General features: G+C 37.8%; 1 protein-coding gene and 1 long non-coding RNA gene across 3 annotated transcripts in view; one reads left to right on the plus strand and one right to left on the minus strand.

Annotated features, from left to right (window-relative positions):
• Positions 1–11,006, plus strand: part of CKMT2 (creatine kinase, mitochondrial 2) — a 36,770-nt gene extending 25,764 nt beyond the window's left edge. For both annotated transcript variants that reach the window (XM_030323881.1, XM_030323889.1), the window contains exons 9-10: positions 654–779; positions 10,748–11,006. In XM_030323881.1, the coding sequence (XP_030179741.1) occupies positions 654–779; positions 10,748–10,867 (246 nt within the window). In that variant the 3' untranslated portion in view covers positions 10,868–11,006. The remainder of the gene's footprint in view (positions 1–653; positions 780–10,747) is intronic.
• LOC115519989 overlaps positions 1–13,215 on the minus strand; it is a 45,289-nt gene that overhangs the window by 3,590 nt on the left and 28,484 nt on the right. The window lies entirely within an intron of this gene.

Genomic DNA, 13,215 nt, shown 5'->3' on the forward strand with positions numbered 1-13,215 from the left:
TGGTCACAGTCAGGCTCATGTTCCAGCTTGTGCAAAGGGGAGAGAGGATGTGTGGCCATGTAAAGATTTAAAGTCTAGGCCTAGAAGTGTGCACATCACTTGTGTTCATTGCACTAGTAAGAACTTAGCTAGTGGTTATTTCCTGAGCTCCATGTGTGTATTAGTAAGAAAAAGGATTCTGGTAGGCAAATAATACTAGCAAATCACATACTTTAAAACAATTTAAGAAAATGAGCTTCCTACCAAAAACAGAATGAAAATGATTCCAGTGTTAAGAAAATTATTTGATGTGATTTAACTTCATGATTTTAATTATACAGTGAAAACTATTATACAGATGAATAATCAACTCACCAAAGCTGGCATCCAAATGTCAGAAGTGATACAGAAGTTAGTAACAGCTCTGCTACCTTCTGTGTGACTTTGATTAAGTTAATTCCTTTGAGCCTTGGTTTCCTCATCTGTGAAATGAGAATGAAAGCAATACCTACTTCATGGTATAAAGGTTTTAGCATAGTGGCCTGGCACATAGTAAGTATGAGCTTAATAAATACTGTTACTGTCTCTTACAGTACATCTTTTCTAAATGAATGTGCCAATGCTGGTGAATCTGTTGTGCTTCTTATGACACTCAGTATTATCCCCTGTCCCAGGATCCACGCTTTTCCAAGATCCTGGAAAACCTAAGGCTCCAGAAACGTGGCACAGGTGGTGTGGACACAGCAGCAGTGGCAGATGTTTATGATATTTCCAACATAGATCGAATTGGTCGATCAGAGGTAACTAACATCTCTCTCACTTTCCAAACACGAGCTAAGAGTATTAGCCCAAGAGAAAAAGGGAATAGAGAAGTAGCCTAAAGAGCCTCGCCTTATTCACTAAAGAGCCTTGTCCTGAGTCCTGTTAGTGTTTCATTCCATAGTACCGTTCCTACATGGGAAGTAACTGCATAAAGGTAAGCACAGCATAAGCTGAGACCGTATAGGCGAGTAAAGGAGTTCACGGTGGGACTGTTGTCAGTCCCTCACCCGAGAGGTATTCCAGCAATCTTTCAGCATTAGGAGCTCAGTTATGCAAAAGGATGGTGGTATTTTATCACTGTGATATCACGGAACATGTATGCTCTCTGAGGGTGGTAAAACAGTGGAATTTTCTTTAGATTCTGAACTTACTCTGGTGAAGGCCACATGCTGCATTTTTAGATCCTTGATAGTTTCTAAAATTTTATTTTGGGGGGCTAAAGATGGCAAATAATGTATACACTAGGTACATACAAGATTGTGCTCATAAAGTAAGATTCTGTGTATACATAGGATGAACAGCATTCATAAACTGTAGGTAGGCCGGGAGTGATACAGGAGACGAAGCATAAAGAACACACTTAGATAACACGCAGCTAAATCCTAAGCAAGTCCTGATCCCCGTAAGTCATACCAATTTATCTGGATATAGTCCTATTGAACGTATTATGCCCCTTTTTAATTTAAAAGTCTCTTCCTCTTATAACATACAAATCTTAATAACTTATTGGCTGGTTATTAAATCTTTGCATTATTGATGCTCTTTCTTCTTCCTTGCCAGCTTTCAAATATTTCATTGCCTATTGGTATCCCTACCAAAAAACTGAGAAAAGGGAAGGAGGAAACACTCAAAACAAATCACCGTATGTGCTCCCACCTCTGGTAAAGTACTTGAGGAAGAAGGAGCTATAAATAAATACAGCTTCTGAAATTTACTGAATAATGTATAGTGTAGTGAATAAAGAAGATCTGGAGCCTAGGCCTATCTGCTTCTAATATTAACTAGATTTTTATTACTGGAAAGCAAGGCAGTCACCACCTAGAAACATTTTTTTAAGTCTGTAAGTTAATAGGTGACCATTATAAAAGCTAGAAAAATGCCAAAAACATTTTAAAATAACACTACTTATTTAACTTAACACTAAGAAAACCATTGTGAACATTATTCTGTATTGTCTACCATTTTTTAAATGATTGTTTTATGTAAAATTTATTTTTTGTATACTTTTATTCATATGAACAAATTTATTCATGAGTTTACAGCTGTTATTTAGGAAAACCGTGATTCTCCTTAATGTATCAGGTAAATCACCTTGCTCCAGATGAGTCTGGACTTCATTTTTCTTTTGCTGCATCCATTGAACTTCACTCTTTTTTCCTGAGTGCTGTGGAATCTGGTCATTTTGGGTTTTTTATTATTATTGAAGTATAGTTAACACACAATGTTACATTAGTTTCAGGTGTACATCGTTATTTGACAACTCCTTGTGCTATGCTATCCTCACCACAAATGTAGATATCATCTGTTAGCATAAAGTGCTATTATAATAACACTATATTCTCTTTCATCCTGTCACTTACTCATTCTATAATTGGAAGCCTATACCTCCCACTTCCCTTCACCCATTTTGCCTCTGGCAACCACTAGTTCTCTGTATTTATGGGCCTATTTCTGGTGTGTGTGTGTGTGTGTGTGTGTGTGTGTGTGTGTGTGATTTTAGATTACACATATAAGTAAAATGATACATTTGTCTTCCTCTGATTTTTTCACTTATAATGCCCTCTAGGTCCATCCATATTGTCACAGATGGCAAGATCTCAGTCTTTTTTATGGCTGAGTAATATTCTATTGTATGTATGTGCGTATGTATATATACATATATCACATCTTTCTCTGTTCATCTATCAATGGACACTTAGGTTGCCTCCATATCTTGGCTGTTGTAAATAATCCTGCAAAAAATGTAGGGGTGGATATAATTTTTCAAATTAGTGTTTTTTGTTTTCTTTGGGTAAATACCAGTAATGCAATTACTGGATCATATGGTGTTTCTCTTTTTTTTAATGATTATTTTTGAGAGAGAAAGAACGCAAGTGGGGGAGAGGTGGAGAGAGAGAGAGACAGAGACAGAGACAGACAGGGTCTGAAGCAGGCCCTGCACTGTCAGTGCAAAGCCTGACAGCGGCTTGAACCCATGAACTGTGAGATCATCACCTGAGCTGAAGTCAGATGCTCAACCGAGGTGCCCCTGGTGTTTTTTTTCTCTTTTCTTTTTTTTTAATGTTTATTTATTTTTGAGACAGAAAGAGACAGAGCATGAATGGGGGAGGAGCAGAGAGAGAGAGGGAGACACAGAATCCGAAGCAGGCTCCAGGCTCTGAGCTGTCAGCACAGAGCCTGACGCGGGGCTCGAACTCAAGGACCATGAGATCGTGACCTGAGCCGAAGTCGGATGCTTAACCCACTGAGCCACCCAGGCGCCCCGTCTTCTTTTCCCTTCCTTCCTTCCTCCCTTCCTCCCTTCCTTCTTTCCTTCCTTCCTTCCTTTTGTGTGTGTGTGTGTGTGTGTTTACATTTTTAATGTTATAAGGAACCTCCAAACTATTTTCTACAGTGCCTGCACCAGTTTACATTGCCACCAACAGTGCATGAGGGCTTCTTTTCCTCTGAAATCCTCAACATTTGTCATTTCTTGTCTTCATGATGCTGGCTATTCTGACAGATATACCGTATGATTGTGTTGTTTTGGTTTCCATTTGCATTTCCCTGCTACTTGTGATGTGGAGCATCTTTTCATGTGTCTGGTTGCCACCTGTATGTCATGCTGGGGAAAATGTCTATTCAGGTGCTCTGCCCATCTTTTAATCTGATTTGTTGTTTCATTATTTTAGCATAGTCTCAGAGGTTTGTCACTGCTTTTGTTTTATCAGCCAGAGGAGACCTATCCATGGATCTATTGCTGAGGCCAGTGTCCAAGGATTTACTGCTTAGGTTTTCTCTTAGGAGTTTTATGGTTCCATCCGTCACATTTGGGTCTTTAATCCATCTTGAGTTTATCTTTGCATATGGTGTAATAAAGTGGTACAGTTTCATTCTTTTGCATCCAGCAAATTTCTCCAGCACCATTTATTGACTATCTTTCCCCATTGTATACTCTTGTCTCCTTTGTCTTTAGATTTACTGTAGTAAATCTAGTAGTTATATATAAAATTTATTGTTAAATTGGTTTCCATACAATACCCAGTGTTCATCCCAACAGGTGCCTTCCTCAATGCCCATCACCCACTTTCCCTTCTCCCTCACTCCCCATCAACCCTCAGTTCTCAGTTTTTAAGAGTCTCTTACGGTTTGCCTCCTTCCCTCTCTAACTTTTTTTCCCCCCCTTCCTCTCCCCCATGGTCTTCTGTTGAGTTTCTCAGGATCCACATATGAGTGAAAACATACGGTATCTGTGTTTCTCTGCCTGACTTATTTCACTTAGCATAATACCCTCCAGTTCCATCCACGTTGCTGCAAATGGCCAGATTTCATTCTTTCTCACTGCCAAGTACTATTTCATTGTATATATAAACCACATCTTTATCCATTCATCAGTTGATGGACATTTAGGCTCTTTGCATAATTTGGCTATTGTTGAGAGTGCTGCTATAAACATTGGGGTACAAGGGCCCCTATGCATCAGTACTCCTGTATCCCTTGGGTAAATTCCTAGCAGTGCTACTGTTGGATCTAGGGTAGATCTATTTTTAATTTCTTGAGGAACTTCACACTGTTTTCCAGAGCAGCTGCACCAGTTTGCATTCCCATCAACAGTGCAAGAGGGTTCCCGTTTCTCCACATCCTCTTCATTTCTGAGCACTTTGTCTTGTTCCATGAATCTATGTGTCTCTTTTTATGCTGGCACCATACTGTTATGATGACTATAGCCTTGCAGTACATCTTGAAATTTGCAATTGTGATACCTGCAGCTTTGTTCTTCTCTCTCAAGGCTGCCTTGGCTGTTCAAGGTCTTTTTTGCCTTCATGGAAATTTGTAGATTATTTATTCTCGTTTAGTGGGAAATTCTAGTGGTGCTTTGGTAGGGATTCCATTGATCTATATATAGTGTGATTTGGACAGTATGGAAATTCCAATGATATTCATTCTTCCAGTCCATGTGCACGGCATACCTTTCCTTTTGTGTAATCTTCAAATTTCATCAGTGTCTTCTAGTTTGCAGAGGATAGGTCTTTCACCTCCTTGGTTAGATTTATTCCTAGATATTATATTCTTTTTGATGCAATTTTAAGTGGCATTGTTCTCTTAATTTCTTTCTGCTTTGTTATTGTATAAAATACAAGATTTCTGTATATTAATATTATATCGGGCAACTTTACTGAATTCACTTAATCTAGTAGTTTTATGATGGAGTTTCTATGGTTTCCTATGTACAGTACTATGCCATCTGCAAGCAAGTAGTGCCAGCTTTACTTCTTCCTTACCAATTTGGATTTTTTTTTTCTTGTCTGATTTCTGTCACTAGGTGCAGTACAGTATTATGTTAAATAAAAGTACTTCAAGTAGGCATCCTTGTCTTTTTCCTGATCTTTGAGGAAGAACTCTGTTTTTTCACCACTGAGTATGAAGATGATGTTTTTCTGTTGGTTTGTCATATAGGGCCTTTATTATGTTGAGGTCTGTTCTCCCTGAACTCACTTTGGTGAGTTTTTATTGTGAATGGATATGGTATTTTGTTAGATGCTTTGGTTTGCTTAGGGTGTTTATCCTCATTTTATTAATGTGTTATATACCATTATAATGTGTTATATATCAGGTTGATTTATGGATATTTATCCAATCTTGCATCCCTAGAATAAATCCCACTTGATCATGGTGAATCGTCTTTTGAATGTACTGTTGAATGTGGTTTGCTAGTATTTTTTTGAGTATCTTTGCATCTATGTTCATTAGTGATACTGGCCTGTAGGTTTCTTGTAGTGATTTCGTCTGGTTTTGGTGTAAGGGTAATGCTGGCCTCATAGAATGTATTGTGATCGTTTTCTTCCTCTTCTGTTTTTTGGTATAGACTCTTCTTTAAATGTTTGGTAGAGTTTGCCTGTGAGCCCATCTGGTCCAGGAATTTTGACAGTTTTTGGTTACCTGCTCAACTTTGTTACTAGTAATTAGTCTGTTCAAATTTTTTATTTCTTCATGGTTCACTTTTGGAAGATTATATGTTTTTAGGAATTTATCTACTTCTTCAAAGTTATCCAATTTGTTGGCATATAATTTTTCATAGTAGTCTCGTAAAATCCTTTGTATTTCTATGGTGTCAATTGTTACTTCTTTTTGATTTCTGATTTTATTTGGATCCTCTATTTTTCTTTGATGATTCTGGCTTATGATTTATCAATTTTTAAATCTTTAAGGAGGTAGTTCTTGGTTTCATTGCTTTTTAAAATTTTTTTTCTTGTTTTTTAAGTCTCTTTTTCCTGCTCTGGTCTTTACAATTTTCTTCCTTCTACTCACTTTGGATTTTGTTTGTTGTTCTTCCCTTACATATAAGGTTAGATCATTTACTTGATATTTTTTATATTACTTGAAGTTAGATTTGTATTGCTATAAACTTCCCTCTTTGGGACACAGTGAAAGCAGTCTGAGATTTTTGACCCAGAGTTTTCATTTTCACTTGTATTCATATATTTTTTAATTTCCTCAATTTCTTTGTTGAGGAATATTGGTTGTTTAATAGCATGTTGTTTAACCTGCACTTGTGTTTTTTCTAGTTTTCTTGTAACTGATTTCTAGTTTCATACTGTTGTGGTTTGAAGAGGTGCTTGATAGGATTTCAGTCTTTTTAAATTTACAGAGACTTGTTTTGTGGCCTAATGTGTTATCTATCCTGGAGAATGTTCTATGTGCACTTGAAAAGAATGTGTATTCTGGTTTTGGATGGAATGGGTCCATCTGATCTGATATATTGTTCAAAGCCACTATTTCAATATTGATTTTATGCCTGGATGATCTGTCCATGGATCTGAGTGGGGTGTTAAAGTCCCTTATTATTGCATTATCATCAATGTCTACATTTATGTCTGCTAATACTCACTGTATTTAGGAATGGTGATGTTTGGTGCACAAATATTTACAGTTGGTATATCCTGTTGGACTGATCCTTAGAACATTACATAATGTCCTTTGTCTCTTGTTTAGTCTTTGTTTCAAAGTCTGTTTTATCTGATGGAAGTATCACTGCCTGGTTGTTGTTTTTTTTGTTGTTTTTATTTTTTTTTTTTTGCCTTCCATTTATATGGAATGTCTTTTTTTTTTTTTTGCCCTTTCACTTTTATTTTGTATGTGTCTTTAGGTCTGAAGGGAGTCTTGTTTTTTATCCATTCCACCACCTACTGTCCTTTAAGTGGTATAAATGCTCCAACCAAAGTAATTATTGATAGATATGTACTTACTGCCATTTTGTCAAGTAGTTCTTACCTGTTCCTTTCTTCTTCTCTTGCTCTTTCCTCAAGATTGATGACTTTCTTGTGTGTGTGTCCCTCTATCTCTTACAGGTTTCTGGTTTGTGGTTACCATGAAGTTCCTATGTAACATTTTAAGTACATAGGAGACTATTAAATTGATGGCCACAGAAGTTCGAACACATTCTAAAAGAACTTGATTTATACTGCCCCCTTTGTGTTAATGTAACATAGACATAAAACATTTTGTGTATCCCCTTAGTTTTTTAAATATATAATTGATTTTGTTACTTTTGTCATAAAACTTTCATACCTGCTTTATAAGTGACTGCTCTACTGCATTTATTCCATGTTTGCTTTAATTCATGACATTTTTTCCTTCCTAATTTTCTTGTAATTATGGCCTTTTCTTTTACCCTTTAAGAAATCCTTTGAACATTTCTTGTAAGGCCAGTTTAGTGGTGATGAACTCCTTTAACTTTTGTTTGGGAAACATTCTCTCTTCAAATCTGAATGATAACCTTGCTGGATAAAGTATTTCTTGTTGGAGATTTTTTCCTGTCATACTTTGAATATATTAATGCCATACTCTTTTAGCCTGCAAAGTTTCTGCTGAAAAATCGGTTGAAAGCCTTATGGGGTTTCCCTTATACATAACAGGTTGTATCTCTGGTTATGCATCATGCATCATGGTTGTGGTATGGACGTCCATCTTAATGGAAACTATCTATGGTTCATCTTAATGGGAACTATGGTTTCTGAACCTGGATGGTTGTTTCATTCCCCAAGCTAAGAAAGTTTTCAGCTATTATTTCTTAAAAATTTTCTGCACCTTTTTCTTTCTCTCATCCTTCTGGAACCACTATAATGCAAATGTTTCTTTGCTTGATAATGTTCAAGAGATCCTTTAACCTATCCTTATTTTTTAAAATTCTTTTTGCTTTTTGTTGTTCAGCTCTGGTGCTAGTACCCTGTCTTCCAGACTGCTTATCTGTTCTTCTGTATCCTCTAATCTGTTGATTCTACCTAATATATTTTTTATTTATTGCATTCTTCAATTCTGGTTCTTCTTTAGATTTTCTCTTTCTTGAAGTTGAGTTCATCTACCCTCCTCTCCAGTCTAGTGAGCATCTTTATGATCATTTTTTTGAACTCTTGATCAGGTTGATTGGTTATCTGTTTCATTTAGTTCAGTTTTCTGAGGTTTGATCTTGTACTTTTGTTTGGAGTAAATTCTTCTGTCTCCCAATTTTTTTGACTTTCTATTTCTCTGACTTGGGTGGAACAGCTACTTCTAAATTTGAAAGAATGGTCTTACGTATAGTTTTCCCATATGTAGACTGTGTGTGTGCCTGGCGACTGGATGGCTGCAGCTGTGGCTGGGATGGGCTGGGGTTCCCAAGGCACTCTGTGTTGGGGCTGCCCAGGGGCTCTCCAAGCACAAAGCATACCTTCTATTTTTTTTTGCAGTTATTCAAACACCTCTTTTAAAAACAAAATTTAGTCATATATTTGTTACTATAACTATTCCATCATGAGCATTTTCTTATAATAAGTATTTAAAAACATTTTTAGTGACAGTAAAGACACTCCATTATCTTTTTAATCTGATTTTTTGATATTTTATTTGACCATATCTATACATAATTCTATAACCATATCTATACATAACTCTAATCACAAGTCTGATTATTAGGATATAATTTTAAGAAAAGAATTCCTAGGTTAAAGATGAAGGGACCTTAAGACCAAACAAGATTTGTATCAAGATGGAGTCCTCGTCGCAGTCAACGAGAGAATCATCTCATTACAAACCCTCAAAAACACCAAGATAGGTCAATGAGATAAGTAAAAAAAATATGTGTTTCAATGACTAGTTTTCTGACTGAATCCTCTTTTGGGGCTCAGTTTCCTTATGCATGAAAAGGAGTGGGGAAGGGACTACAGTCAATCCTACCTAAGGTATGTTCAGCTGTAACAATAATCCCTCCCATCCTTGCTGTTCATTCTTGAGTTCTTATCAAGCATTTTAATGCTGTCTGGAATTAAGTAATTGCATACTAGCAGAGTTTTCATTTCTTTAAAAAAAATTTTTTTAATGTTTGTTTATTTTTGAGACAGAGACAGAGCATGAATGGGGGAGGGGCAGAGAGAGAGGGAGACACAGAAGCAGAAGCAGGCTCCAGGTTCCGAGCGGTCAGCACAGAGCCCGACCCGGGGCTCGAACTCACGGACCTTGAGATCATGACCTGAGCCGAAGTCGAAGGCTCAACCAACTGAGCCACCCAGGCGCCCCAGAGTTTGCATTTCTTTAGGAACAGTACAATTGATTAGGTAGAGGATCACAGGAAAAAGAAATTCGTAGGTAGATGTGCTCGAACTTAATAAAAACTAGTATTTGTGAATCAAAGTTCTAACTTTGTTTTAAAGCAGGAATTATAAAAAGGGGTGGGTGGGCACCGATTGATTAGTCGGTTAAAGATCCAACTTCAGTTCAGGTCATGATCTTACCATTTGCGAGTTTGAGCCCCACATAGGACTTGCTGCTGTCAGCGCAGAGCCTGCTTCCAGTCCTCTGTCTCCCTCTCTCTCTGCCCTTCCCCTGCTCACACACACACACACACACATACTCTCTCTCTCTCTCTCTCTCTCAAAACAAAAATTTATAAAAACCAGGAATTTTTAAAAGTTTATCATAATATAACTTACAAACTTTCCTTTAAGAAGCAAACTTATCTTGGGGCACCTGGGTGGCTCAGTCAGTTGAGTGTCTGACTTCGGCTCAGGTCATGATCTCACAGCTCATGAGTTCAAGCCCTGTGTAGGGTTCTGTGCTGACAACTTGGAGCCTGGAGCCTGCTTCAGATTCTGTGTCTCCCTCTCTCTCTGCCCCTAATCCACTCAGATTCTGTCTCTGTCTCTCTCAAAAATAAACATTGAAAAAAATTTTTCAAAAAAAGCAAACTTACTTGATACAGTGAAAACATGATTTCATTGCCAAACATTTGATTTTAAACAATTTTTCAGAGAGCTATCCACTGTGTAAATAATATCTGAACTACAGATTACTGAGTGCTCAGCTTAGCGGCAGGTCTTAAGAGAGATCCAGGTCAAAGAACAAAACAAGGCGTCAGTGTAATTTTACTTTTAGATAAACTCATAGCAGAGACTGATGGGGAAAAAAGGGTTTGAGAGGCACATTAATGATTTTCATATATTTAAAGAGTTCTCAAATGTAGTAACTCCATCTTTGAAATAATAATTAAAAAAAAAGACTGAGTAGCCTTGTAATATCTCTGCTCATCATCTCTGGCAATGACCATCAGATACCCCTCCTCTACAACACTTAGTAACAATTTCTTCTTTCTGATTATTTCTCTCAAGTCCATCTAACATGGCACTTTTTATTTGTCCCAGTATTGTTCTTATTAATTAATGCCTTGCATGTGTCTTCTATGCAAATTAATCATTTGTCTTTTTCACTATCAAAGGTTGAGCTTGTTCAGATAGTCATCGATGGAGTCAACTATCTGGTGGATTGTGAAAAGAAGTTGGAGAGAGGCCAAGATATTAAGGTCCCACCGCCTCTGCCTCAGTTTGGCAGAAAGTGAACTTTCTCTTTTCCAAACTGTAAATAATCTGTCTCCTGGTATGACAGACATGAAGGTATTTTACTCTGAGAGTTTTTATAGACTTGCAAAAATGTAACACTGTATGTCCTATCTTTACAATAAAACTCTCCTTAATATGTTTAGTTTCCCCGATTTTTTAAAATCCTAAGAAAGGCAAATGCATGAAATTACAAGTAGCAGCAGGCAAAAGTGTTGTAAGGCACTGATAAAACATATTTCTAAGACCACTTACACACCAAGCTAAAAACCCTCCATTCATCTAGATGCTACAATATCAGCACTGTAACAAAACTTTATGGACAACATTGGTAGATTAATTCCTCATTTCCCAATCATGTTTCTGGCAACTAGAACAAGAAGAAATTCATCTTCTTGAGAGTGTGGAAATAATTATAACTACACAAATGAAGACAAACAGAGGTTACTTAGGGATGGCTACAGAAAAGGAGTCAGCCACGATCACTAAGTTGCTGACAAATTCAAGATAAGCATATAAAAGCATTCTGGTGACAAATATGGGAAAGTTTCAGATATACCCTGATTGGGGTTGTAGGCACTGGAGAAACTGAAGGCAGAATACATGGAAATGGGGTATCCAATAGAACTGGTTTGAAAAGCATATATGGCTTCCTTTGGTTGGTCCTGAGGTGGAAGAAGGGTAAAAATATTAGGGAAGATTGAGGTCACCAAATCCAAATCGAGGATTATTCCCTAAGCCTGAATGGCCTCATTTCAAATCTTGTTATGCTTTTACATTCATGAAGTGATGTCAGAAATATGAAGTGGCATGACAGAAGAGTTGAGAACTCGGTAGCAAGTTAAGAAATTGTACCACAACATTAAAAAATAGTTAACTTCAGGGGCGCCTGGGTGGCGCAGTCGGTTAAGCGTCCGACTTCAGCCAGGTCACGATCTCGCGGTCCCTGAGTTCGAGCCCCGCGTCAGGCTCTGGGCTGATGGCTCGGAGCCTGGAGCCTGTTTCTGATTCTGTGTCTCCCTCTCTCTCTGCCCCTCCCCCGTTCATGCTGTCTCTCTCTGTCCCAAAAATAAACGTTGAAAAAAAAATTAAAAAAAAATTGTTAACTTCAATGACAGGAATGAGATCAAATTCTACATTCTGTAGGTGACACTGCAGAAGCTAGAGTAAAAAAACAATGTGCTCATGCTAGTGCTTACAAGCACCACATTAATTTATGAATGGCAAATTGGTATGTGGTAAAAATTTAGACAAGGAAACTGGACCCAATATAATTGAGGATATTATGTTAAGTACCCTGAATGGGATGGGGTAGAGGGCTGTTCTGCCAACCAAGGCCTGTAGACAGATAAGAGATCAGAACTTCACGTAGTAATGAGCATTCTAGGGGCAGAAAGATAAAGGGTAGAGAACAGAGGTATCCTGGCCAAGCATGTTGACTCTATAGCCAGACTGACTAGGCCTAAGTCCCAACTTTCCCACCATATGACATCAAATGATTTAGTTTCTGCGTTCCTCAGTTTCCTTTTTTTTTTTTAAATTTTTTTTTTCAACGTTTATTTATTTTTGGGACAGAGAGAGACAGAGCATGAACGGGGGAGGGGCAGAGAGAGAGGGAGACACAGAATCGGAAACAGGCTCCAGGCTCTGAGCCATCAGCCCAGAGCCTGACGCGGGGCTCGAACTCACGGACCGCGAGATCGTGACCTGGCTGAAGTCGGACGCCCAACCGACTGCGCCACCCAGGCGCCCCTCCTCAGTTTCCTTTGTATAAAATGAGCACAATGATCATGAACACCTCATAGGGCTGCTGGGAGCAGAACAGTGATCATTGGGAAGTGCATTTAGAAGTGCTCATCACATTGCATGTACAATGTAAGGGGTTTGTAGAAGAAGGCATAATAACTTAAGAACCAATATTGTATTATTATGATAACTGATCTCTGAATATCCCTTAAACCGTCCTTTGGGCAAACCAACAGACATCAACATCCCTCTTCTGAAAGGACTTACATGAAAATAGGTAAATGAAGGCAAATACATATAGCTAAAGAGAAACATAAGCATACAGGAGTTGAAGAGACCCAACAACAGGGGCATATGCCAACATTATTCCTTTTCTTTTTTCTTTTTTTTTTGGAATAAGAGCTGAAAAGCAAGCACTGGCATAAAAATATAGGGATACTGATATAAAAAGGAAGCAACCCTTATGATCTAAACCTATACCACAACATTTACAGAAGAGTTAATACCTATTTTTCTCAAACTATTCCCAAAACCCAAAGAGGAAGGAAAAGTGAAATTCATTCCACAACATCAGCATTAGCCTGATACCAACACCAAAGACACA

This window comes from Lynx canadensis, chromosome A1 (assembly GCF_007474595.2).
Source record: "Lynx canadensis isolate LIC74 chromosome A1, mLynCan4.pri.v2, whole genome shotgun sequence".
Classification (NCBI taxonomy): Eukaryota; Metazoa; Chordata; class Mammalia; order Carnivora; family Felidae; genus Lynx; species Lynx canadensis.